The following is a 27,950-nucleotide window of genomic DNA, read 5'->3' as shown; positions in this document are numbered from 1 at the left end:
GTTATGTCAGAAATGTAAAAAAAAAAAATGGGGCGTCACCGACTTCGTTTTGGAGAGAACATGCCCAGAACGACACCCTAAATCTGAAAAATCGGGCTTCGTTACTGAATAAGGCCACAGTGTCTGTAAGCCCAAAAATATTGCAATTAGATCTTTGAAGTGAAATGTTCTCTGCCAATTATTATTTGAGTGGACCTATTAAGTGAATTTAGTCAACTGGTGAGGCTCCTTAAAGAACAAGTTCGCATTTAGAAACCATAGTTTCACGTGCCTTGCAGCTGCGAGATGGCAGGATTCGATGTCCCGTGGACAGAAATCTTGAATTTTTTTTTTAACTTCCCACATTGATGTTTTGTTCATTTTTGGACAATGTGGAGATAATTGCAAATAAAATCTGTCTCTGGAGAGAAAAGTAGGGGTCACCGAACATCCAAGATCGTTAAATCCAGCCAGCTATAGCAATAGCCATCTGCCCTATCATTGTTCATTTTAAATGTGATTTCCAGCATTTTGAGGGATGATTGTTGGTTGTTTTTAGACATCTTTGAAATCATTTCTGTTCTGACCTATTTAAAGAGGGGCTATCTATGCTTAGGTATTTACAATAATGCTTACCTTCCTGATGACTTTGGGTACTAACAGACCAAAAAAACTGATTAGTTCACATTTTGGACATAACTCTGGCTGACTTTTAATTAAACTCTGATGCCTTTGAGAAAGGTTGTTTTCTTTAGGCTTTCATGCACCGCTGTCAGTCAAGATCTCTTGTAAATGATTGTAAAACTCACTGATGAGCTGATTGACAAATTTTCCAAAAGTACCCTAATGATTCGATTTAGCACCCTCCTTCCAATAAGGGCCCCCTTTTGAATAAGCACCCCCAAATGTGTTTTTATTAATAAGCACCCCTATTCCAATAAACGCCCCTATTCTAATATTATAACATTACAGTGCTGTCAGAGTATGTATCAACGGAGGTTCATCTTTCTTAAAAATGCGGCATTACAAAAACAGTGACCTTTGTTTGAGTCTCCTAACTTTATGGCCATGTGAATGTATAATTCAATCAAACAAATGATCTCTTCTTCAAGGTTTGCTTTGAACATTCGGCTGTTTCTCAAAAAACAATTAAGTGCCCCGTCAAGAGTAAGCGCCTTGTCTCGAATAAGCGCCCTCCCTTAAGGTGCCAAAAGTAAATAAGTGCCCTGGGCACTAAACTGAATGATTACAGTAATTTAGGGCTTTATTCCACACACACCTGCAATTGTTAAATGTTCCGCTAAACAAACTCATACATCAATTTTTTACTAAGTTTAGTGAAAATTCTGTCATGTAAAACTATCCTGGATACAATACATCAAAGATGTTGGACCGTACTTGACCACTTTTCCAAACACGGAGAGGAGAGATGAAAATATGACGCTTAGTGGAATGTCTGATAAACTTTAAGTATTTGGAAATGTGCCCAAACATGGTCTTAGTGTTTGCTGTATTATCTGCTCAATTTAAACAAAAACTCAAGAGAAAACAGAGAAATGAGAATTGAAAAAAAAATAAATGAAAAAAAAATGAATAAATAAATAAATAAATAAATAAATAAATAAATAAATAAATAAATAAATAAAAAATCTGTGCTAGATATCCATGGCAAGCACTGTTGTGGTCATGATTTCCTGTAGTTAAGGTTGCTGTATACCTTAAGATCAGCAATTTTCCTCAAATTTGGATTTTTGGGTCAAAGCTAATGGTCAAAGTATAATCTCTAATTTCTGTAAAAGAAGTTGAAAAAAACTAAATATTGGCAGAGAAGTGGCTGGGAGTCTGGGTACAGGTGTGTGGAGGGTTTCAGGTCACGTGGCTTGTGTAAGGTTTCAGTTTTTGTTTTGCCATGCGCCATTGCTTGACATACCCCACCCACCCACCCGTGAAGTACTTGGAGAATGTGTTAAGTGAATGTGAGGTGAAATTATTCTCCAGCCACTTTTTGTGTCATTGTAAGACAATTATGTTCTTATGTTAATAAAGGTCAGGCTGTGTGGTTTGGCATGGCATGGCTCCTAGTGGTGTGTGAGAAATGGAGGTTTTATGTTATGGCCAGAAGTAAAAGTTCCCTCTTGATTGACAGCCCTATAACATGTATGTAATCAACCGAGACGACTTTTGCGGTAATATTACCTAATATATGGATACCACAAATTGGCTGGCTACTCAGTTGACCAACATTTTTAATCCAAGCATTTTATTAAGTTAGAAGTAAACATGGACCACAGAAAACTCTGTGGGCCAGTTGGAAAAAGTAAAAAACAGCGAAGAATGAATGAAAATACATCAGTGAGTGAACAAGTGAAAGTTGGCCTTGTAGATGAAGCTATAGTTATCGTATCAAGTGGGTAAAAAAGATCGAGTCAAGAGAAGAGAAAGGTTCTGTAAAAATTTGGGAACTTGACAGCGATAACAGTGATGTTTACAACTGTGACTCTTCTCCAACTCCGATACTGATGAATCGTTGGACTCATTGAGATCCATTGGAATGTTATCCTTGCACATTTGCTCCTCCATGCTTTCTTTTGTTTGTTTTCTTCGCCCAGCCACTCTGGTGTTTGTATCCTTTTTTGTCTTTCCCATTTTGCCAGACCAAGAAAAACCGAGCTACAGAAAAATCATCTCTCTGCCTTGGGCACATTGCAAAACACAAGGGTTCTTTGGAGATTCGCATATAAATTTCAACGTAAGGTTAATGGTAGTAAACTTTCCAAGCGCTGATTGGGTCAGTAATCTGACAACCCAGTTGAAGGTGTTTGTGGGCAGAGTTTTTCTTAGGGCTGTTTTCTTGAATAAATTTTTTTCACTTGAAGCAGACACTGAAAAGAGTTAGAACTCAAAGGGAATTTGTTCAATTGCCCTCAAATTTGGACAGTAGCTAGATTAACATATAAAAAAACAAAAACATGTCTGTGAATTGTTTTTTGCAAAATTTTTCTTGGAGAGCAATTTTTGTACAATCGCTTCGCATTTTTAAAATCCTATTTCGAAAATGTTCTGTAACTTTTTACAGCAATTGAACATGGCAAAACGCAGACACATTTTTAAATTGTTTTTCGTCCTGAAACTGTGGGAAACAAAATTTGCTTTGGCTTGTAGCTTCCAAATGCTCGCATTTAGTGGTCGTGAAAAAATCGGCAATTCGTTTTATTTCAAAATTCTTGATAGTCAGCTCTATAAGCTTTAATTTGATATAGGGGTTTAGGTATCTACAGCTTAAACCAGAAGTGCTACATCGCTCGGACGTGAGACACCCCTGAAGGTATATGGTAACCTTAAACTTAATGAATACATAATTTATGTATGTTTTTGAGATGTAAGCAGCCTACATCATAGTCATGATCATGAACTTCCCTTTTTGGCTACTGACATTTCAATTTCCAGTAACTTTTGCCATGGTTTGCATCCTAAAAACTTTCTTCAGCTCACTTTGCACTTAAGGCTCATGAAAGACCATTACATGCAGAAGTATTTGCTCATCATGTGATCCAGACAACTTGAGCATTTGCTACCTGTGAATGCTTCTAAGTATCATTTCTATAAAATGGAGGGCTGATTTTTTTTGAACATTGAAATTGATGTAGGAAGGTGATAGATTATTTTTCAGAATTTGATCTTTATGCACGATTTTATTAAAAAATTTTCAGCTTATTGTTCTTCACTTCTGTTCCACGAGGAGACAGGCATCGTGAGTTTCTTGAGAAAAGCAATTGCCCTGGATGAGGTAAGTTTTCCAGATTGTGAATGATTTTGCTTATAAATTGACACATCTGAGAGAAAATGTGATATCAATGCTTCTTTGTTTCTGTTGTAAGTATCACTACATTTATTTTGATTTTATTGCTGCCTTGTGGTGGATGAGCTCTTCCTGTCTAGACCATGGTTTTTTATTTCCTTTTACTCAAGGATTTACGAGAACTCAGTTACAAACTGAATACTGTGTGCACAGTAAAGGAACAAAGCATGTGTAATTATAAAAATTGAGATTAATATGGGTAATCAAATGGTGATGAGTGAAATTAGGAAATAATTAGACATACGTTTTATCAAGCTCGCAATAAGTTTTTTCCTGCCTCAAAGTTGGCCAATTTGAGTAAAGAAGGTGTGACATTCCACACACAGTCAAAATCTGCAAATTAGGACTGTTGATGTCATAAGGTGTGTAAAACCTTTTAGCCATCACGGCAGCTGAGAGCAACAAGCAAAAGAGTGAGAATGTTTGTGTTACCGGAGGGCCTGGTTTGGTGAGCTGTAAAAACACCACTTACGTGAAAGGTATTGTCATGCATATGCTTCTGAATGATGAAGTCAGAGGGGCACTTAGACTATATTAGGGATTTGTTCGGAGACACTGGCCCATCTTCAAAGTGATGAATGCGTCCGTGAAAGTTATGTTCCGTCCGTTTTGAACAAAGTTGCTATCAATGGCTTTTAAACATTAGAGATATGCTGCAAAGGCGATGTCTAAATAAAGATTTGGTTGTCGCACTATCAAGTCTTCACAGGAACAGGAACAAAGTGAAAGGGAGAGAAGATTCCAATTGACATAATATTGGCCTCGCATTATTGTGATCTGTGTGATTTTGCAGGCACGCATTATTTCTTGTAGTCTTATAATATAACCTTAATGTTATGAGGATAATTTTATGTTACTGCAATACTCCTGTAGCTACTAGAATTTTCTTTGTTTTTATTTCATGTTTTGGCATTACCTCTTGGGATTACATTATCTACTCATTAGTACTTACCTATCATCATTATGTGTAGTTTGTTATTCAGTTTTCGCCAGTGCTTTTTAGCGGCTGGTAGTTAAATTTCTCCGGTTTCTACCACGTGTTGGCTAGCATTTCACTTGTTGTGAACTTCTGAATTATTATTCTGAAGAGTTTTATCAAAAGCCATTTGAGCCAAGTTTAGTTAGCGTGAGGTGTGTTGCGTTACGGTTTTGCAATACAAAAGTTAACAGAGTCATGTTGCAGAACCGGATATTCGCCTTTTGCAAACGTATAGGTTCTTTGGATACCTAGGACATTGTATTGGTGAACAGTAAAAAAGACGTCTTGAAGCAATCCGTGGCAAACACAGAATTGTTTTATTTTTTGGGTCTGAGTTTTCGAGACACCCAATGAGCAGGCAAGTATTGATCATGAGCAGGCAAGTGTTGATCATGAGCGAGTGAGCATGTGAACAAGAGTATCTTCTATCAGCTTTGATGCAAACTGCTACAACACAGCAAGAATTACTGCCAATGGATTTAATAAAAGAATATTATCATATATATTCTCCCCTCCAAGCAAAAAAAGTGACAATGTTTGAGGTAACAAGAACATGCATTTGGTTGAAGCTTGATATTTGTAGTGTATGTGTGAGATTTGCAAACAACCGTAACTAAAGTGGTTAAATCAGATTAAATTTTTGAAAGCCAAAGGCGCTCTCTCCATTTTCTTTTATTGAAGCATGACAGTTTTATAGTTAACCATTTACGGCCTGTATCCTCGTTTTCAAATCAAGATTCTATGGATGCAAAGTGTATATCATCTTCGTTGTCCTCATCTTCCTCCATCAAGTCTCGTTCTTCCACATCAGCAATGCAATAGGCTCGACTTGACAGGGCTGAATGATTGAATTTAAAGAGCCCTCGTCTTCTCCTGTGGACTGCAGCCACTCATCACCAGACAAGTATAATGTATTATTGGAAGATTCATCATCAGAGGGCATTTTCCACTGAATTAAAACTGGTTCTAGAAAAACGACAATTACCTTTTTGGCAACTTTGGAGTGATAAAAATTGTTTTACGTGCTGAACCAGAGCTTAAATTGGGAAATTATGAATTAGTGCAACATAGACTTCAATTTTCTGGAATAAAAAAAGGAGGCTAAAATTTTATTTTTTAGGTACTAACTGCATTCACATGTAGGTATGGGATATAATTATATGTAGTTATGGGAACCATAGTAAGTTTTAGACACCTTATTTTTGTCAAATTGTGGAAAAAGTTTGAAAGTTTAACCAAATATAGAAGTTTTGACCCTGCTAAAATGACTAAATCATAGATAGATACATACTGTACATAACTACATTAATTTATGACTACCAAATATGGGCCCATCATCTTGTTCTACAGAGATTTTTACTCTAAGGAGAGGTTGATAGTCAAAACTAAATATACGTAATGAGACAGAAAATAGAGATAGATGGTATGTCAAGTTTAAGGAATCTTTGTGGACTTGTCACCCTGTGGGTTGCATTTACCAATAAATTATTGAAGGAAAATGATGATTGTTTGCCTCTAACTGTCCTTTTAACGCACCTTTTAATGCATTTTCCCCCAAATTCAGGGCTAAAACTAGGCAATTACTAGGTTGCCAGTGGCAACTTAAAACCTACCAGGGCGAGTAATAATAATTATTGAGGTTTAATCGCCCAATATACGATTACAGTAGAAAACACTTGTGCATTGTATTGCAAAGTATGAAGTGAAAATAAAAAATATGTATAAAGTTTAGTACTTCAAGTTAACCAATCTAATTCCACCACTGTCTGTGAATGTTAAGTTCGTAGACCTGTGGAAGATTCTAAAGGGATTTAATCCATAGATACTTCCAAGCCGTCATAATGTGGACTGTTTTCCTTGCACGTGTTATTGCTTCCATGATGTGTTTGGAACATTACACAACAAAATGTGGAGATTTCTCTGGCTGTGAGCCTCTGACTAAAAAACTGAGGAATAAGGAAAACATTCAGGAATCAAACAGAAATTACAACAACAACAAAAGATCATGAACATTTCAATCCAGTTGGATGAAAGGGAGGCCATTGTTGGTTTTCCAAGAAGACTCTATGTTTTGTCCCATTTGTTAATTTTCAAAATTCAGATATATAAATATTAATGAGTAATCGATTTTTGGGAGCTGGGTATTGTTCAACTTTTTGAGTTCTTTCTCTTATTATTAATAAGTTAAATCCCTGTTGAAATCCTCGAGACATATATATATGTAAATACAACTATGTGTACAAGAAATGCAGGGCCACCTTATTTGATCCTGGGCAACTAAGTTTTAGCCCTGCAAATTTGTTACTAAACTAAGAAATTTCCAAACTCACTCACTCACTTGTTTACTTGGAATCTAATGTCACTGGTCTATATCTGCATCACAGAGAGAAGACTAAGGCAAATGGTGAAATAAAATACCACAAATTTTAAAAAATTATTTTAAAATCAATTTTTTTTGCAGAATCATTCTGCAAAAGGAACTCAATTAGGGACCAATGAGACATAATTATTTCCCCTCATATTGGTCCTATGTTGCAAAAAAAAAGTGAAAAGGTTTTTTAAAGAATTTGTCAAATTTTAATTGATCTTTATATTTCAATTAAGTTTTTAGATGCCAAGGTTGAGCTGCTTAAATTTCTTAAATCCTATGTCATGGTGCTTGGGAAGAAAGTAAATCCTTATGTTGTGGATATAAAGGTAACGTATATACAAGTAAGGAAGTCTGTGAACAGTGGTATAGTAGTCAAAATGAAACAATGTCACTGTTATTATTTCCTGTTATTTCTGATGCTGATATTTTTAACCAGGCTATAAGAAATTTGTTGTCAAGGGTCAGGGTTGGAAATAATGGACAGTCATCGGACAGTGGAGTCCGAGTTACAAGTCAGCAGCAGTGTTGTCCTGAAGGAATTACGCTTTCTCTTTTGGGAGGGGGACAGGTGCAAATTTTGTGTATTAAGGGAAAACTACATGTACATGGTATATTTTACTGGTCAGAAACAACTTATGACAGAGCTAAAATTTTGACCGGCAATGATGCTGCTGATATTTGCAGCCTTGATGTGATTTCCAGAATATTCTTCAAGAGTTATTGGTATTAAAGTGGTAATAAATTCAGCCAAAGCTTAACTGTATGTTTAGCTAATGACTCTTGCTTTGAACTTGCACTGTACGTTGAAATAATTATGATTTAAAGGAATAATACCTTGGCTTCAGTGTATGGATCATTCAAGTATGGTAGAGTACTGTGAAAGAGGAATGAAGGCGAAATTTGACCAATTTTGTTGCTTTTCAGCACTTTTTGACGAAATTAATTGACTTTTCAAATGAAATGATATTTGGTCAAAAAATTTGTGAAATATTGTGACTACTATTGTTCTTTCCCAGAGCAAATTTTCAGACTGCACAAGGAAAAGTTGTTCTGCTGGCTGTCATGAATTTTTGAACAAAGCGTCAAAGGATATACATGTAAAGCAAATTTTCATTTTAGCTTTGGTAAAGTTCAAGCGATATTTGGAATTCTCTCGGCATTCTGACAAGTCCCACTGCTATTCAGTAGACATGGGAACTGTGTTTATTTATGGTTCGATTTTGAAGATTGCACTGTTACACAATGTAGTTTGTTCCGAAGCAATCGTGCTGAAGGTTTCAACTTATACACATTTATTGGAACACAGATGCCTTAAGATTTTATGCATCAATTGTCCGACTTTCAGCTGAAGTGTTCAGATCCTTTGGATAAATGTGGTAGCGATGCAAAATAAGTATAGGCAAGCGCTGCCAAAATTTGCAAATGAAAGGCAAGGACACCATAGTAGATTAGCTTTTTGTTTAAGGCCAATTTTAATTACATTCAAGTTTTGTTTAGAGTAAGTCGATGTGTGTAATGTTATAGGCACAATGTTTGTTTATCCAGGTTTATATGTACGGAAGTGTCCATTAGTAGAGGGTCTAAGTGAATGAGCATGTAATACTGTCCTTCTCTTTAGTAGAGAGGTACTGGTATTAGTCTCTTATTGTGGTTTTTTTTCAGGACATTTGTGTAAAAATCTTCTCCCAAGATCGCAGCAACAAGGCAAAAGTGGAAACTTTCCCTCTCCTTGCCCAGGTATATGCCAAGTCGCCACATTATTATGCCCTGCTATACCACTTAGAGATAAGTACACTTGCACATGCATTTTAAAGACAACCTTAACCTGAAGAAAATTTGTCTACACATCATCTTTAACATGTTGAGTACATGCTTTTTTAATCATGTGACCAAATGTTTCAAAAGAGGAGTCCCTTGGTGATAAATTTGGGAAATCTATCCAAAGCAAGCTCAAAAATGCCAGGAATTCCACAAAATTTTGATTTTTAGGGTTTTTGTGAAATCTTGCATTTTCTTTGTTATTCCTATGCAGTATTTCTAGTGTGATAAGTAGAGCTCAAACAAAGGCACAGTAGGCCGTATGTATGACCCAGTCACATTTTACAAAATCAGCCATTCTGGGACACATGTTACTCAATAGGACATTTCCCTTTGTTATTCTTACCCAGTATTTCTAGTGTGATAAGTGGAGTTCAAATAAAAGCACAATAGGCCCTTTGCATGACCCAGTCAAATGGTACAAAATGAGCCATTCTGGGACACAAGTACAATAGGCAATAAAAATCGTAGGGATGACCAAAACAATATGGAAACTCGTCCAGCGGATGACTTTAGTTTGACTTATGAATTTTCGTATGAGTTCCATGCATTCTGACCACTTGTTATCCATTTGGAACTTGTAGAAAAGAGAGAAAGATTTGCAGCTTTCTTTCGTGATAAAATCGTCCTTGTGGTCTCCATCTTGAATGACATGATGAATGAAATCATTGCAGGCTCAATTTTCATTTTGTCAACCGCTGATGCTCAGTACTGCATCTGCATCCGAAATCAGGATATGGCATTTAGTAATGTTAACAATTCAGAAAAACAAGCCAAATACGAGCAGGAAGAGCGAAAGAGTTCCTGTCAGTCTTCATGGCACTTGAAGAGGTTGTACCTGGTTTTTCTGTGTCTGCCAACAGCTACAACTATGGACATGCTGTACTGGGAACGTGCTGTTCTGTTGCAACCCCTAGGATTTCATGGTAATGATTGTTTCTGGTACTGTATCATTGCTGTGATTCAGAAATAACAGAACCGAAAAACCATTTGCCACGGACATCTTCAGCCTTGCTGATCAAAATTTATTTGACAAAAGCTTTTTTCTTTTTTTAGTCTCAACAACAAGAGTAACTCCTTTGATAAGCACTCTCATCATATGTGAAACTAAAACATTGTTTTGCCATATTGTATCCACCCCAGAGTGCATCGCATGGTATGTCAATGGACAAGTAAAATTTTGTCAGGGCATACTTGCCCGGCTGAGACTTGGTGAAAAACCAATAAGGATCCCTGCAATAGGTCTTCCAAAATAAAGGCAGGTTAAGGTGGACTGGAACAAGTTGTTTTGTTTAGGAAGTCCTACGGTGCAACTTGCACCCCAGCATGACTGATTCTGTACCATGTGACCAGGTCATGCAAAGGGCCTATTAGTAAAACCAAATGTCAACACTCAAACTATTAGACTTGAAATTCATCTATTATCATTTGTCATATAACATACCATAAATTCCGGCAGATAAGCAGCACCTTTTTACTCAAAATTTTCCTAAAAAATCGGGGACACGGCTTATCTGTGAGAACATCTGGATGATGTGCCAATCATTTGCATAAATCAACACTTTTCTTCAAAAAATAATAAGTTTGTATGAAAAACAAACAGAAGCGTATCACCTCGAACTAGGTCATATGCTTCTGAAGCAAACTAATAAGACTTCATAAAACTAATAATATCAGAGTACGCATCTATCATTGCTTTTTCAAGTTTGGTGGCTCCCAAAAGAGCCGTTCTTGTTCATAAGCATAAGCCTACATTTCTTGCTCTTAAACAATGTTAAACCTTCATTAAAAAATATTTTAGCCAGTTTAGGGTTGCCACTTTAGACCAACTAAAGGCCCCGCAGCAGAGAGTCTCCATGCCGGTTCAAAGCTGCTCTTTTCACTGTTTCAATGAGCTGTGATCAAAAACTACTTTTGTCCCGTACTCCATCTCTTGGTGAAATACCTGGCTACTAAGCTACAAACAAATGAACAAAAGCACTGTAAGTTGTAGGTAAAACAGGAATGACAGGAATGAAAAAATACTGGTTGAAAAATACCAGAGAAAGATTAAACATATGTCAAAGTCGGTAGACATCATGTCTATACTATTGGAGAACTAAAATTATTGGTAAGGGTTTCGGTTTGAAGTATGCTATGTTTTCAATGTTAGTGAGTTTTTGATAAATCAAGAAATGTACATGAAAAGAATCTTTCTCAAGACTCCACATGTAAATAAGTTTGATTTCTTTCCAAAAACTTTCCAAAATTTGAGTTACCAAACTTGGGGTTCGGCTTATCTGCGAGTGGGACTTACAAATGACATAGTTTTTAAGGAAAATGAAGTTCCCATCACAAATAAGAAACAGATTGCAGAGTTGATGAACAATCACTTCGTCAAGGTGATGGAAAATGCTGATGATGTAAAGGAAAGTGATTTTGGAGAAGACTTCGTGAATCATCCAAGTATTTTGGCAATTCGTAATGCGCAAAGACATGCACCAGAACAGTTTAGCTTTCATCACACGAACATGGTGTTGGTAGAAGAAATGCTTAAACACATGAATACGCGCAAAGCATGTGGTTACGACATGTTACCACCCAGGCTGATTAAGGATTCTGCTTCTGCGATTGCCAAGCCGCTAACTGCTATTCAACTGCTCTATTGATCAGAGTAGGTATCCGGCATCTTGGAAGATGGGACAGATTACACCACTATTCAAAAAGGACGATGAACTAAATAAAGCAAATTACAGGCCGGTTACTGTACTTCCTGCGCTAAATAATGTATTTGAAAGACTCCTGGCAGCGCAACTTGGTGATTTCTATAGCTTGATTCTATCGGACTATATCAGCTCTTATAGGAAATTTCACAGCTGTGAAACTTCCCTGCTATGCATGATGGAGGAATGGAGAAGGATGAGAGATCAAGGGGACACTGTGGCAGTTGTATCTATGGACTTGTCAAAGGCGTTTGATGTAATCCAACACTCTCTTCTTCTTGCGAAGCTCAAAGCCTACGGATTGGACCAGGCAAGTTGTGCCCTGATTAAGGACTACCTTTCCTCAAGGAATCAGAGGGTCAAGATAGGGGATACTTTTTCAGAGTGGCTACATGCAAGACGAGGCGTGCCTCAGGGAAGTGTCCTCGGTCCCATGTTTTTCAATATTTTCATAAATGACATTTTCTTGTTTTGCGGGGATGTTAAGTTAAATGCTTATGCAGATGATCACCAAATATATTCATCGGACAGTGATCCTGTTGCGCTAGATGGGCGCATGCGTAACGCAGTCGAGACAGCAAACCGGTGGTACCAGGAAAATGGAATGTTGGCCAATGAAAGCAAACATCAGGCTTTGATCCTGGGAAAATCGGAACACACCTTCTCGTTTCCTACAAAGGACTCAATTGACACTTTGGGAATGAACATTGATAACAATTTAAATTTTCACAATTACATATCTCTTATTTGCAAAAAAGTCAACAACCAGTTTAATGTAATGCTTAGGTTCAGAAACCTTATTTCCAAAGACATTTTAGTGAAACTGTATAAGGCCTACATACTCCCTCATTTTGATTATTGCTCAACAGTTTGGCACTTTTGCAGTGCAAACAACAGGGACAAAATAGAAGCTCTTAACAAAAGGATTCTGAGATTCATTCTAAGCGATTTTGAATCGCCTTATAATGTGCTGCTAGACAGGGTAAACTGTCTCCAACTTCACGATCAACGCATCTGTAAATTCCTTACTACCTTGTACAAAAGTCTATTTTTCACTAGCTATCCGGCCTATATGAGAAACATGTTCTCGTTCCGTTCTACTTCATACAACATGCATGGAAACTATATACTGGAAATGCCCAAACCTAAAACTACAACTTTTGGTCTCCACTCCTTTACTTATCTGGCAACAAAAAAATGGAATTCTCTACCCAATTTCATAAGGTTATGTAACTTCTCAGACTTCAAAAAGCACATCAGTAAAACCAATTCATAAAACATGTAGTTAACATAAGTCAATTGTAAATATGTAAATAGCAATTTCTATTTTAATTTTTCGTTGTCAAATATTTTGTTGCTCGGAAATATTAGCTGGTCAAGCTACTCTGAAATTCGAGGTTAAATAAAGTTTATGTATGTATGTATGTATGTATCCCTGGTGTTCGTGGTATGTAAATTAATTAACAATTTAATTACTTTAAAAAAGAGAAATAAACAAATGGTTAGGAAATTTTAACTTGGTTAGCCCTTCAACCCTCTGGAGTCCATGTCAATGTAGATGCCTGATGCCAGTGTGTTGCTGCCCTATAACATTCTTCATAAACCAGTCTATGATCATCATGGACAGGAAGGCAAACATTAATTACCCATCCTTGGGGTACACCCAAGTTTACAGCAAAGCCCTGACTAGAGGTTTGCATTCAACTGCCTCTACGAACACTGTCTAATGCCTGTCCAAAATCTACAAAGTTAATGTAGGTATTTCTCTGCTAATCATTGCTCCAAAATGCTCCTTTAAGTGAATAATATTATGGTTCAGTTGTTCCTCTCCTGTTTTTAAACTGTGCTTGCTCTCGCAGAAGGGTAGTACTCACTATATTCTGTACTTGTATGATTATCACTTTGCATAACACTTGCTTGGTATCAAAAGCAGTGTCACACACCTCCAGTTGTTGCAGTCTTCTGGGTTTGCTTTCCTAGGGATTCTGATCAGATTTTTAATATTGAAAAATTCGTAATTTTCTGGAAAAGGCATGATTTCACAAAAGGCGTGCATAGCTACATGTATGTTTCCAACATTGGCTGAAGGAGGCTGGCAACAGTTTCCAGCACTTTTCTATCAGCTATACTTTGAAGGATGAATTCTACCACCGTTTAACAAGTGATGCTACAATAATGGTATCATACAAATTCCCAATCATTAGTAAACAAGTTGCGGTCATCCTTTTAATGTAACAGGTTACCATAGCAACAATATGACCTGCTAAAGACACCCTTAATTTTAGGTTTAAGTGCTTATAACTCAAAAACAAGCTTGGTGACCCCCTTTTTTTATTATCGAATTGTAATAAGCATGATGTGATCCAACTTTTTGCAAAGTTTCAAAAAATTCTGTGGGGTGGGTTCAGAGCACACTTGTTCAAAAAATGGCCCTTTTTAACCGTGCGGCCATGGGCCGAGCACAGTTCATGGTTTACCCGTGGTTTATTTATTTATTTTTTTTGTCGGTGACCAGACGCAGACCTCTGCTTGGCCAAATTTCGAGTCACACAACGTGTAATTTGTTCACCAAAAGCTGTTGAAACGTTAATACACGGACATGATATTGTTTTCTTTGTTGTGGGTAAAATATATTTTCCTTTGGTTTTATTGAAGCGTTGGATTCAAAAGGAATAATAAACACGTTAAAAAAAGTATTACGTCGGCCAAGGAATGCGTTGACATTGCAGCTTTCACTTTCCCTAGGTGACAAATAAGATCGTGTTTACTTTGCAAGGTTACTTTGGCAGAAGCGACGGTCATTAATTTATCTGCAGTTTTGCTAGCATTTCTTGTGGTTTAGGCAAATGAAGTAAACTCTTTGGCTGTTTCATTGCAGCGAGTTCATAGATCGGAAGGAAAATTAAATATTTGCAAGGCAAGCAAAGAACATGTCAGAACATGCAAGGATTACGTCATTGGTAGGGGAATAACCACCGTACTAAAGATAGCCGTGGATAACGGAAGTCTTGAATTATGTGACTCGTGTGGCTACTTTGCTAGCCCTTTACTCGTGGAAAACACCAATTAAATTTAATCCTGACTTTTAAGAAGGAAAGCTGTTGTTAATAGTGTTATTATCGTATTGTTCATATCGTTCATGCCCATACATATCCCGAAAAAAGTTCCAGATTAAGACCATTACGTCATTGGAGATTTCACAATGGCTATGACTGATGGTGCAATGATAGAGTTTGTGTTGATCAAGTGATGTGATGTCTACAGTAACAAAAGAATCATCAAGGACTGCTTTGGAATGTGCAGTGCGTTTTGACTGCAGTGCTAAGCAAACACTTAAATTTTAAAAGCGTGGTTATAAGATCTAACAGATCTTCTTGTTTCATATGTTTTGTGATCTCGAACTGTAAATCTGTTTACTTTACCTAACTTAGTGGCTCTTTCGGTGAGAAGGTTTTCAAAAAGATCGGCACAACATCACAGTGCATTGTATATTTCCCAACAGGTCCTCAACATTATAGAGGATTTTGTGCTTCATTTGGATACATTTCTAAGCCATCACTCAAGTGCAAACTGTTCTGTTCTGTTCTGTTCAATAATGAACTTTGATACAGTCTAGGCATCATCTGTGAAACGCCTCTTGCTGACGTGGGCGTTTCACAGATGAAAACCTAGTGCATATCAGCTTCTGTGGGGCAAAAAATCAAATTGAGTCGGACAAATATCAGGAGTCGCAAGATTTTTCTTTGTTTTTTCCCTATAACAAGACCCTCTACAATGAGTAAATATAAGCTAGGGACACTGTAAAAATCTTGAAGCTTTTATATATTTCCATCAGATCTCAGCACTTACTGTTTTAACTGTATATTTGTCATCAATGAACATTCGTATTTCTTTACCCTTACAAAACAATTATCAAAGAGGTAAAAAACGTTCTCTGGTAAAATTGTTTAAAGTTATGAGCTTTCAACAGCCAGTCTGCTGTCTTCGACGGACAAAAATGAAATGATAAAATAGACCTAAAAGTTTTTGAATACAACAAGCGAGTGGCATATTTTAAATAGAATACGTGTGAAAGAATGTGAGAATGCTAAAAGTGTAAAATTAGTGTTTGTTTGAAAGAATGTTATTTTGTCCTGGCAGAGGGCACGAATTGTTGTCGGCCTTGACCATTTTCGCTGTGTGCCAGGATTCCAGCGTCTTTCTAATGTGGCTGTTGCCTTTGTCAGTTATCTCAGCATTGTTAAAGTCGATGGCATGATCAAAGGTCCAGGCATGTTTCGCTACATTGGAGCCTTTAGCATAATTATTGTTTAGTATATCATACTTCTTTTATAATGAATCCTGGTATCGGATCTTCAATATTTTTAAAACAATTATCAATTGTTTAATCACAACCACATTTTCGTTGACAGAAAATATAAAACAGCACATTTCCAAAACTTCATAAAAAACTGAAAACTGCAAATGAATCGTACCCTGACTTCATTATCACTACTGTAAACCGTTTCAGTGCTCATACAATGCCAATACAGTGCTTTCACAGTGCTCATTCAATTCAGACAATGCTCACTCAATTCAGTTCAAGACTGGTAGAAGTACAACTGAAAGTGAAGAATGATCATCGCAGTAAATTTTCCAATTTAAGCAACTGGAAAGAAGAAGCCTGAAAAAAAAAATCAGGGCTTCAACGGGATTCGAACCCTTGACCTCCGTGAATACCGGTGCGATGCTCTACCAACTGAGCTATGAAGCCACAGATTGGAAGCGAGGTCAATTAATTGAGTTCATATCTTCCCGTGAGGAGTGAAATGATGTGAAGTATATATGAAATAATTCATATTTGAAGTGCGGTTGTAGATGAAAGTGAAGAATGATCATCGCAGTAAATTTTCCAATTTAAGCAACTGGAAAGAAGAAGCCTGAAAAAAAATCAGCGCTTCAACGGGATTCGAACCCATGACCTCTGTGAATACCGGTGCGATGCTCTACCAACTGAGCTATGAAGCCACACATTGGGAGCGAGGTCAATTAATTGAGTTCATATCTTCCCGTGAGGAGTGAAATGATGTGAAGTATATATGAAATAATTCATATTTGAAGTGCGGTTGTAGATGAAAGTGAAGAATGATCATCGCAGTAAATTTTCCAATTTAAGCAACTTCTTTCCAGTTCCACTTCTTTCCATCTTTCCAGTTGCTTAAATTGGAAAATTTGCTGCGATGATCATTCTTCACTTTCATCTACAACCGCAGTTCAAATGTGAATTATTTCATATATACTTCACAGAAATACAACTATGCTACCAATCCCTAAATTTTATGTATACCCTTCAGTTATTCTGTGTGCGATTTGCTTGTCTATCAGGTTAAATTTGTATGTATGGATGACATGTTCTTATAATGAGTCTGCCAGTGAGCACAAATTTATCCAACACTGTATAAACCAAAATCAACCCCCAAATCTTTGTTTAAAAGCTGAAATGAAAAGCGCTCCGCTGATCCTACAAACAGCAAAGGAAAGCCGCAAAGTAGAAGTTTCTCTCTCTGAAATCGACACCTTATTATCTTTAAAAATATTTGGCAACACTAATTACCTCACTGGGAATTAATTTGTTGTTTTAACTGTATACTTGTCATATCGATGTAAAGCACTCAGCTGATCCTACAAACAGCAGATGAAAGCCGCAAAGCCTTCACCTATTGCCTGTGCGACGTACTTGTCTATCTAAACTTGTATGTATGGAGGTTATGTCCTTGTTATGAGTTTGCCCGTGAATGCAAATTTATCCAATACTGTATAAACCAAAATCCACCCCTAAATCTTCTTTTAAAAGCTAGAATTAAAAGCACACTGCTGAACCTAATTGTCTCATTTACTAACTCCCAGAGTGCATTTTGCTTCCATGGAGGGATAAGTCATGCGTGACATAAGCGTGATGGACCTAAGAACGATGAAACTATGAGAAATCACTATCCAAAGGAATGCAAACACGCCAGCTTAATGTGATGACGTCACACAATATGTCATCGCTTAAAAAGGAGTTGCAAAAGATCAGCAAAATTGCAGATTAGGGAGACTGTAAACAACACTTTCCATGAGAGATTCTGATTTAATTAAGAGAAAACCTGCAGACAGTTTTTAAAATTGATTCTTTCATGACTGTGACTTGCATTTGTTGGTTCATGGTCATCAATTGTATGATTTTGAATTTATTTATTTAAATAGCCAATTAAGCCAGTGAAATTACCAATAATTTTCAAGACCTGTAATTGCAATGGTGAAGATGAAATACGAGAAGCCTACAAAATACTTTATTCTCTTGACTGTAGTTATAAAGAGGGTTCAATAAGGTTGTGACTTTTATGGTTAACATTAGGCTTTTCTATGGCTAATGGATAGTTTCTTACCATTATGGCTAACAGAAATTTAAAAACATTCTCACTGTTTTCAAAAAGTTAAAATTGATACCCATTGTTAAAATGAATAGGAATTTAGTAACTTTTTATGTAGTATATCCGAGGTGTAAAGACCACCAAATTGAAGACATAGAGACACAGAGTGACAGTCAGAACAGTCAAATATTCTGTTAGCTCTTTCCACAACTCATAAGGCAGACGCCTCAAATTATCAGCCTTTCTGTGTACCAAAACACATGAAATTCAAGAGCTGAAAGATCCCCTAAACGTGGCTGTGAATGAGACAAACATTTTTACAGGTAATGGCTCAATCTGAAATGTTTGGCAAAGTCGGTAATGCTCTGACAAGCAAGATGGTGGAAGGTGTTGTCGAAGAAGGACAAGAAGTAAAGGTTAAGTCATTTTTAAAGAAAAGTATTTTGTTATCATTTGGTCATCGGCATAAAGATAAAGTTGAACGAAATAAAAGAATATACTTTTATTTGTTATAATGATTAGAAATTATTATTTGAGCGAGTGATAATTTTTAATTTACTTTATTTTTTAACATTGCTCTCTGTATTTTTATCTCTTAGAACAGATCTGGATACTTAGGCACTATACATTGTATAAATATCTATTATTATTATTATTATTATTATTATTGTTATTATTATTATATTGTATGTATTTCTGACTTGATTCAAGTATAGCTTAAATATGAACAGGGTAACTAAATCTTGTAAAGTTTGTGTGGATCAACATCAGAATCAAGAAAAGTGCACCCATTACTATTACTATTACTATTCCTACACCTCAGTCAAAGGTATTCTGGAAAATGCTGGTGTCTAGGTAGAGAAAATCCACAAGGCATACCAATATCAAGACTTGATGGAAACATTGAAACAAGCCTTCTCTCTCCCAGTCATGTATTATGTTTCTAGGTTAATCTCTTGTATGTATCAGACTGAATTAAAAAATTAATAATAATTAAGACCACAATAGGAAGGTATAGCTATATCAGTGGTGGAAAGCTTTGTTCAAAGGTGATACAATGACATCTCTTTCCTCAATTTGTGTTGTATTTGAATGAGAATTGCAGAGTTTGAGGGAGGAGTTCCTTTTGAAGCAATGATGAGAATAAGTATTCAATTGGTTTCATGGAAGGGGACATCAGGGTTCTGAACACCGCAACATCACCAAAAAAATTGATGAGCACGGCGTCATCAGGGGAGGGCTCATGGGGCTAGACACATGATGACATTGTTTAAATGTCTAATACACGTATTGTTTTCCCAGATTTTAGAAATCAAACTGGAATCCTCTGTTATGGAAGAACTGAACGTCCCAAGGATGATTGACAAGTATCCTTTTCAGTGTTAAGTTAACAGCATGCTACTACTGTCATTGTCCAGGGAAGTGATGGACAAAACACTGACCTCCAGTCCATGGACTACCTTGATGGACTACCCCTAAAAATACTGTTCCAAATGTGTACTGTTTAAAGTTCTAAGGTGCTAAAAAAATACTTACATTGCATGTGACTTTGCACTATTGTGTTATGTTTGTCCTGCATGGGAGTGTGTAGCCACCATTAGAATAATAATAATAATATTGTACTTAATGAACAACTGCAGAACACAAAGAGGTCCAAAAAGTGTAGACTTACTAAATCAAATTTAATCATTTGATTTTATCAGGCAGCTCTTTCAATCAGTATCAGCATCATACTTGACATTCTGTCGACATAATAACTTGAAAAGGCACTGAATTGTGAGTAAGGCACCCAGTGTAATATTTAATTATCACAAGTCAAGTCACTGTTAATCTTCTTCCCAGATGATTCAGTCAGCCACTGTCCCCTGCACAAGCTAAAAGATGACAACATAGGAGATGCAGTGCATGGCAGGCACGTCAAATGCATCATATGTAAAGGAAAATGTTCCAGACATCACCAAATTTTCAAGGACATGACATTTCAAGACAACACAAATTCTTAATTGTTTGCATTAGAATGGTCGTCATTGTTTTGATTTCTTTTTCTCTCTGACACTTCACACATGTCATATTATGACAGTGCAGTTTTTTAACATGTTTGCTAATTGCACAAAACCATCTTCACTTTTGAAAACCTCCACAACTCATTCTAATGGCCATTAACTATGGAGTTCCATCCCTGCCAAAAATCAAAGTTGATCACAACATTCAACTCGACAGTCTTACAATTAACTTGGCAAACATCAACATCATATTTCACTCTTCAACTTTGTACTTTGTATTACAATCATTGAAACTTTAAACATCAACTTTCAAAGTGACAGTTCAACGTTCAACTTTATCCATCAACATTCATGTTAACATGTCAACAATGATATTGACACATGGGCTGTCAGCAAAAGATGAAGTTTGAATCTCCAAGTCAAATGTTGAGTCACCAAAGGCGCACCAATCCCGCCAAAATTTAACTTGAGAATTCGACTTTCGAGTTGATAATTCAACATGAAATGTTACATGTCAATATCCGTGTTTAGGAATGAACATTGCTATTGCTGATGATGTAAATATGTTCACCATGATGTAATGTTCAATTTCTCAAAGTTGGTTTCAACCTCGTTCCCAGGGTCCTCTCTCTTCCTCCCTCAAGAAAGTACCCTGGTTGCGGCTGGTCAAGTGTCTACGTATGCCAACCAAAGCGACACAGAGGGTGGGTCCTCAACTTTTAGTCAACACTGTCTAGGGAGGTGAATGTTGCGCTGCTGCTGCTTTGAAAGTGGAGTAAGTTGTTTGTCAGAGATCCTGCCTGACCAATGCTTCGTCGCTATGATCTGAACTTCTTTGAGTATGAGGTGCTAATTGAGAGGGAACTTTGCTTATTTTTCAGTGCTTTTTTAAAAACTGTCAACAACCTGCTTCAGATTAGTTTAATCAGTTTTTCACAGCAAGAGAATTAAGTAACCATCAAATTATCGACGGGATGCATTCAGCTAAATGAGAAGCTAGTTTCTTGGCCGAAAATTGGACTTACCGCTAAAACAGTTTTAAAATGAAAGCCGTTGGATTTTGCAAACCCGCAACCGATGTCGCTGTTGTCAAGTTCTTCATAGAATTTCTCACAGCAAGAGAACCGAATGACTATCAAACTATCGATTGGATGAATTCAATCAAATTCAAAGGTAGTCTCCTGGCCCAACACTGGACGTATCAAACTGTACACGAAGGCATCAATGTCTCTGTTGTGATTTTGCCGATCGAAAAATATAAGCTGCTTAATCAAGTTATTAGTATTCAGCACTCAGTCGTTGTTGATGTCAAGTTCTTCGTAATTTGTTTTTGCCGCAAGAGAATGGAATGACCGTCAACCTGTCGATGGGAATAATTCAATGAAATTCAAAACTACCTTTGTAAGTGAACAAATGACGTATTTAATTCTAAACGAGTGAGTAAATACCTACGTTGTGATTTCGCCAAATGAAAAATGAATTAAATTCACCGCGCGGTTCATTTATTGTTGTGGTCGTCATTTCCAAGTTCTTTGTCAATTATTTTCACCACCACAAATTCCAAAGACCGTCCAACTATCAATGGGAAAATTCAGCCAAATGCAGGGCTAACCTTTAAGCCGAACTTTGATGCATTGAACTCCAATATTGAATGTGTCAATGCCTTCGCTATGAGTTCGGCTGAGGTTACAAATTCCACTCCCTACTGGGCTCAGTAGGTGAGCTCAGTGGAGACAAACTTTAACTGTCCCACCCCTCCCTCCAATCATTTTTATGGAATCCGCAAAAATCTAGCAGACATGTGACCAGCCGCAACCAGGGTACTTTCTCGAGGGAGGAAGAGAGAGGACCCTGGGAACGAGGTTGAAACCAACTTTGAAAGATTGAACATTACGTCATGGTGAACATATTTACATGATCAGCAATAGCAATGTTCATTCCTAAACACGGATATTGACACGTAACAATTCATGTTGAATTATCAACTTGAAAGTCAAATTCTCAAGTTAAATTTTGGCGGGATTGGTGCGCCTTTGGTGATTCAACATTTGACTTGGAGATTCAAACTTCATCTTTCGCTGACAGCCCATGTGTCAATATCATTGTTGACATGTTAACATGAATGTTGATGGATAAAGTTGAACGTTGAACTGTCACTTTGAAAGTTGATGTTTAAAGTTTCAATGATCGTGATACAAAGTACAAAGTTGAAGAGTGAAATACGATGTTGATGTTTGCCAAGTTAATTGTTAGACTATCAAGTTGAATGTTGTGATCGACTTTGAAGTGGTCATAGACACAGTGCTTTACATCAATCCTATGACAGTCAATGAGGCCCTTAATCCAATCTTCCACGCCCTTCTTGGCCCCTCCCTCTAGCTGCTCGTCCCATTCACACTTCTGACGACAGATCTCTTGAGATATAATCTTGACACTCACCGTAACTGGACTAATTAGTCCCAAGGGGTCATAGACTCCTGCTAGTAGCCTTAATGTATTCCACTTAGTGGCGGGTAAGCCTTTGGCACACTGCGCAATCGACATCAGATCAAGAGTGATGACATCAGCTTTGTAATCCCACTCACACCCTTACACCTTCTGGCCCTTGCTTCCCAACTTCATGCCCACAGAAGACTTAGCATAACTAATGTCTTCCTCTGTCACCACATCTTGTTTATCACCAATCTGGGTTTCAGTTGCCCTTTTGGCCCTTACCTGTGAATCATTTGTCAGCCATTTCCTGAGTTTGAAACCTCCTTCAGCCATTCGACTCTGAGTCTTCTGGTACAACTCCATACTTTCCTGAGCTGTTGCTCCACCACCAACAAAATCATCAACATAAAACGAATCCAACAACTGCGCTACAAACCTTGGGTCAGAAATTTCATACCTTTTGACATGATGTCGAAGTGTAGCATTCAATAACAAAGGTGATGCAGTCAGTCCAAATACAACTCTACAAAACCTGTAGACAACAACTTGGGACAAATCAGGGGGTTTCTCTACCCACAAGAAACGCAGACAATCTCTATCCTCTGAGTCAACTTCCACATTTAAAAAGGCCTTTTCAATATCCCCTACCAGGACCACTCTATTTTCCCTGAATCGAAGCAAAATGTTGCAAAGCAAGGGGGTCAGAGGGGGTCCAACATGCAAACAATCATTCAAACATGCGACACTCTTACTCTCTTTCGAGGAAGCATCATATACCACTCTTACCTTTGTAGTAGCCAAGTCTTGGTGAACAACTGCTTGGTGAGGCAAGTAGTGAATCCTGGGGGCCTTTTCCAACTCTGCTACCTTTTCTATCACTCCCACTCGTAGCTGGTCCTGTATGATGTTCCCATACTCTTTGTGAATCTCAGGATCGTTTTCTAGTCTTCGCATCTGAGTTTTAAGATGATACAGACTGGTTCCATAATTACTGGGTAGTTCCGGGTGCCCCTCTTTCCAAGGTAAGCGAACAGAGTATCTGGTCCCAGTGAATGAGATGCTATTTTGAAATGACTCATGAACCTGGTCAGTAATCTCTCTAATACCCAGTGTCTCCAGATCCCACAATCTTTGAACATCTTCTAGACTTTCTTGCTCTTCAGCAGAGCTTGCAATGAAATTTACCTGGGTGAAGTGTACATCACTGCATGTGTCATGGCCCTTCATGGGTCCTGACAAGACCCACCCCAACTCCGTTTCTACAGCAACAGGCTCGTCAAACTTACCCCTAATTGTGCACCCTTTCTGAAATTGCCACAAGTAGTCCGCCCCAATCAATACATCTATAACCATCTCATCCCTTTACTTACTCACATCGGAGAACCACAGCCCATTCAAGTGGGGCTAATCAGATTTTACTAATTCTACATGGGTATTTGGTATACTAGAAATTTCTGGAACTACTTATGCCTCCATGTTAATGAAACTCTCCCCCCCTATAGGACTCACCTTGACTTGGACGACGTCCCTTAACTTCATATCCCTTGAGCGTTGCCCAAACGTACTAATTGCAAGCCAATCTTGCCTGGTTACAGGAAGCCGCAGAAGCCAAGCAGCTCTGGCTGTGACAAAGGAATGATGACTGCCGGCATCAAATAAAACTCTCACCCTCTGTGGCTGACCCTCCCCGGTGATGACTGCACGGGCAGTCTGTAGGGCTACATGATCCCCCGCACCAACATGAAAACTACTGGGGCTAGTAGTGGTAGGGGTAGCCTCTGGTCTAACTTCAAATTCACTGACTGCTGGCTTATCCTGCTTATCACAAATTGAAATGTGGTGGGACCACCCACACTTGTTACATAATTCAATCGACTTACAATCTTGGGCTAGGTGTCCCCTTTGCACACATTTGAAACATCTACCATACTTAACTAAAATGTTCTTACGTGCATTCACATCGCTCACTTTCTTACAGTTCACTGGTGCGTGTCTCCCAAGGCAAAACGCACAGTTCTCAACTTCCTGCTTTGTGTAAAATGTGTTGCTCTCCTTCCTGTTCTGCGTATTTCCACCTAAGGACACTGCATAGTAGTGGTCTTCCCTCAGTTCTAACTCCTTTAAGAACACGCTCAACAACTCCTCCATTGACCAGTTCAGAAAGTCGGCTCCCCTCGTGATGGTCAAGCGAAATGCTTCAGGCAACTTTTGCAAAACGACGGGAACTACCACTGCTGCAAAGGTAGTTTTGTCCACTCCAAGTGCCTTCAGGGCTCTAAAATGAGCACCACAACTGTCGCATAGTTTCCTCAAATGAGATGTATCTTTATCGCTGAACACCGGCACTAAATTTAGCAAGTCATTCACATGAGCATGTTGTATGGCAGTTTCTTTACCGTACTTCCTGTTCAGAACGTCAACGGCGTCCGCATAGTTTGCTGCTGTCATGGAGAAACCCGTGATGGTGGCTCTGACCAGTTCAGTGACTAAACTTCGCAAGTAGGAGAATTTGTCGACGGCTGTTAGACTTTCGTTTTTGTCGATGGCACTTTCAAAAGTGTCCCAAAATTCTTGTCATTCTTGGATCTTCCTGTGAAATTTCCTTACTTCGAGCTTGGGGAGTCTTGCTTTCGCCTTGCTTTGCTGAGGGATTCCTGATGCCATGTTTGAATGAACTTGAGCGGGCGGTGACAAGGCACTTGGCTGAACTATCGGTGGTGGCGGATCAAATTTACTCATCATTTCTTCCATTCTCATCACGATATTGTTCAATTCTGCTCGTACTTCATCACTGTTCTCAATTTCTTTCTCGATACGCTCTTCTACACCTTCGGCCGTTCCACTTGCAATAAGGTCAATAATTTGGTCATCCAATGTTTTGAGCGACTCTATCTTCAGTCGCATCGACTGAATCGATTCTTTCAACCAGAATTTATCCACTGGATTTTCTTCATCACTCAGCCTGTCTTTCAAACGATTAAGAAGTTTCGTCGTAGATCCTCTATGGGCAGCTCTGATTTTAACTTTCTTCGCTATGGCTTCGACAACTGACATATTTTCAGTCTGCACACGTGTTCAATCTTGTCGACGTCTTCAAGCTCGATTATCTAGCTCGAGGGACCACTGTGATAGAAATCCACACAACTTAGGACTTCACAAATCTTTATTTCCTTCAGAGGACTGTATACTTTCTGTACTTCCACAATCTTGACAATCTTTTCAACACACAAGTTTGTGTTCTCTCTCACATTTTACAATCAGAAATCTAGAACCTTCTCACCCTCTCTCACATGACTTATATGTCAATCAACTTGAAGCATGTGACCAGATATGTGACGTGTAACGCAACTACGGGTTTTGGACACCTCCTTCCCTCCTTCCCTCCTCCCCTCCTCCCCTCCTCCCCTCCTCCCCTCCTCCCCTCCTCCCCTCCTCCCCTCCTCCCCTCCTCCCCTCCTCCCCTCCTCCCCTCCTCCCCTCCTTCCCTCCTTCCCTCCTCCCCTCCTTCCCTCCTCCCCTCCCTCCCTCCTCCCCTCCCTCCCTCCCTCACTCCTGCCTTCCCTCTCTCCTTCCTTCCTTCCTTCCTTCGTTTCTTCCTTCCTTCCCTCCCTCCTTTCTTTCTTTCTTTCTTTCTTTCATTTCTTTCATTTCTTTCATTCTCTGATCCACCACTTCCAAAATAGGTTAGCTAAGTATTCTGCTTGCCTTCATTGTCACCTACAATATAAAAAACTCCTTCTCAAAGATCCCAGGGGCAAGCTGGGACAGGGTCACAACTGCAACAGATGATTTGGCATAAGGGGTTCTTTGTCCATGGGATGGTCACTATTTTGGGTCAAGGGTCTACTGTTTAGGATGTTTGTTGCTTCCATTAGAACAGTCAACAGTACTTCATTGGTAACACTTGCTGTTTCAAAAGCGCCTTTAGGATTTGGTGCACAGATGTTATACACGTGTTAACTCCCTCTGCACATCGATGTTATTTCAGGAGGTTGGAAATGTGCATGTACAAGAGATAAGTTTTTATTTTATAATAACATTAAGAAGGGGAATGGTACAGGGGGAGAGGGAAGCTTGCATTTGTTAACCTCGAAAAGGTTGGTTCTGTTTGGTACATGTACATGTATGTACCTTTCAGATTTAATTGATTTTGAGGGTATGTCAGATGCTCTTGTAAACTGATTTTAATGAACACATCATTTTGCCTTTACTTACACAAGATACTTTGGAGCTTGTATGCAGCCATCTAAACACTCATCTACAGGTTACTACCTTATGTTATTTGTTGCTACATGTAGCTCTTGTAGTAATGCAACTAGCGAGCAGTATCCATGCCATATTTGTTTCAGGTGGGAACCATTTCTTCTGATTTGTTAAACCTCGAGATCTGTGGTTGCTCTAAGGACAATGTGCATCCATTGATTATGGGTTCCCTGTAAGTTAAAGATACCTGACCATGTTGAAGTCATACTGTACAGAATATAATTTATTTGCCAATAAATTAAAGATACCGGGTGCCTGTCCAGACCCTGAAAATAAAGCAAATGCAGAAGATAAGTTGCCCAGTTGATTTATTAAAGATACCCGACCATGTTGAACATGTACTGTGCAGAAGATAAGTTGTCTCTAAATTAAAGACTCCTTACCGTGTTGAACATTTACCATGCAGAATTTAATTTGTTTATAAATTTAGGACCATAATATATAAAAATGGGTTTGACACTGGTCTAAAAAATGTTGAAACAAATGTTCTGTTAAAAACAGTAAAAAGACGTTTTGATCGAAGAACTTTGGTCTTAATCTGTTGTGAATGGAAAGTGTAACAATGGATTATATGAAAATGGTCCAAAATTGTGCAAATTAGCCAGGTGTGTGATCATGAGCAGATTGCAAATTAATGAAGCGAAGTGTAAATGTCTGGAATGTCCACATGGTCATGTATTCTCTACGTTCTGGTCTCTTTGGGAAAACCATGCTTCCAGAAAAAGTCTTTTGTGGTGATTGTTACATGTAGGTCTGTCAATGATTTTTTTAAAACATTATCGGAATCCATGTTGTGATTATGTTGATAAACATGTTGGGAAACCTTTGAATTAGCGTCAAAAATACAGACTGCTCTTTTGTGTTCTGAAATTCTAGTTTTAGCAGCTCTTTTGGTTTGGCCATAATACATGAGGTCACAGTTTGACCAGTTTATCTTGTAAATAATGTTCCTGAACATGTATGGTGCAGAATTTAATTGGTTTGTGAATTAAAGTCTCCTACTGTGGAGAGTATAAAGGCATAAGTTCTCTATAAACTAGATGCTACAAGAGTGTTAAATTGGGCTTCGTGTCACAATATCAAATCATATTGTACAGGTATTGAACACAAGAAAAACAAGTGAAAGAATCAGGGTGTTTAACACAAAAGTT

The 27,950-nt window shown here is 38.0% G+C and overlaps 1 protein-coding gene and 1 pseudogene across 1 annotated transcript in view; one reads left to right on the top strand and one right to left on the bottom strand.

The window, feature by feature from the left end:
- Positions 1-27,950, top strand: part of LOC110046028 (DNA-dependent protein kinase catalytic subunit-like) — a 290,155-nt gene that overhangs the window by 10,234 nt on the left and 251,971 nt on the right. The window contains exons 2-6 of the mRNA XM_089289604.1: positions 3,690-3,766; positions 7,422-7,514; positions 8,851-8,925; positions 19,403-19,467; positions 26,757-26,800. Of these exons, the coding sequence (XP_089145730.1) occupies positions 3,690-3,766; positions 7,422-7,514; positions 8,851-8,925; positions 19,403-19,467; positions 26,757-26,800 (354 nt within the window). The remainder of the gene's footprint in view (positions 1-3,689; positions 3,767-7,421; positions 7,515-8,850; positions 8,926-19,402; positions 19,468-26,756; positions 26,801-27,950) is intronic.
- On the bottom strand, positions 22,693-24,075 carry LOC149111988 (uncharacterized; annotated as a pseudogene).

Source organism: Orbicella faveolata, unplaced genomic scaffold, assembly GCF_042242905.1.
Source record: "Orbicella faveolata isolate gen_17 unplaced genomic scaffold, um_ofav_v1 contig_2, whole genome shotgun sequence".
Lineage (NCBI taxonomy): Eukaryota > Metazoa > Cnidaria > Anthozoa > Scleractinia > Merulinidae > Orbicella > Orbicella faveolata.
This window is presented reverse-complemented; position numbering and strand designations above follow the sequence as displayed.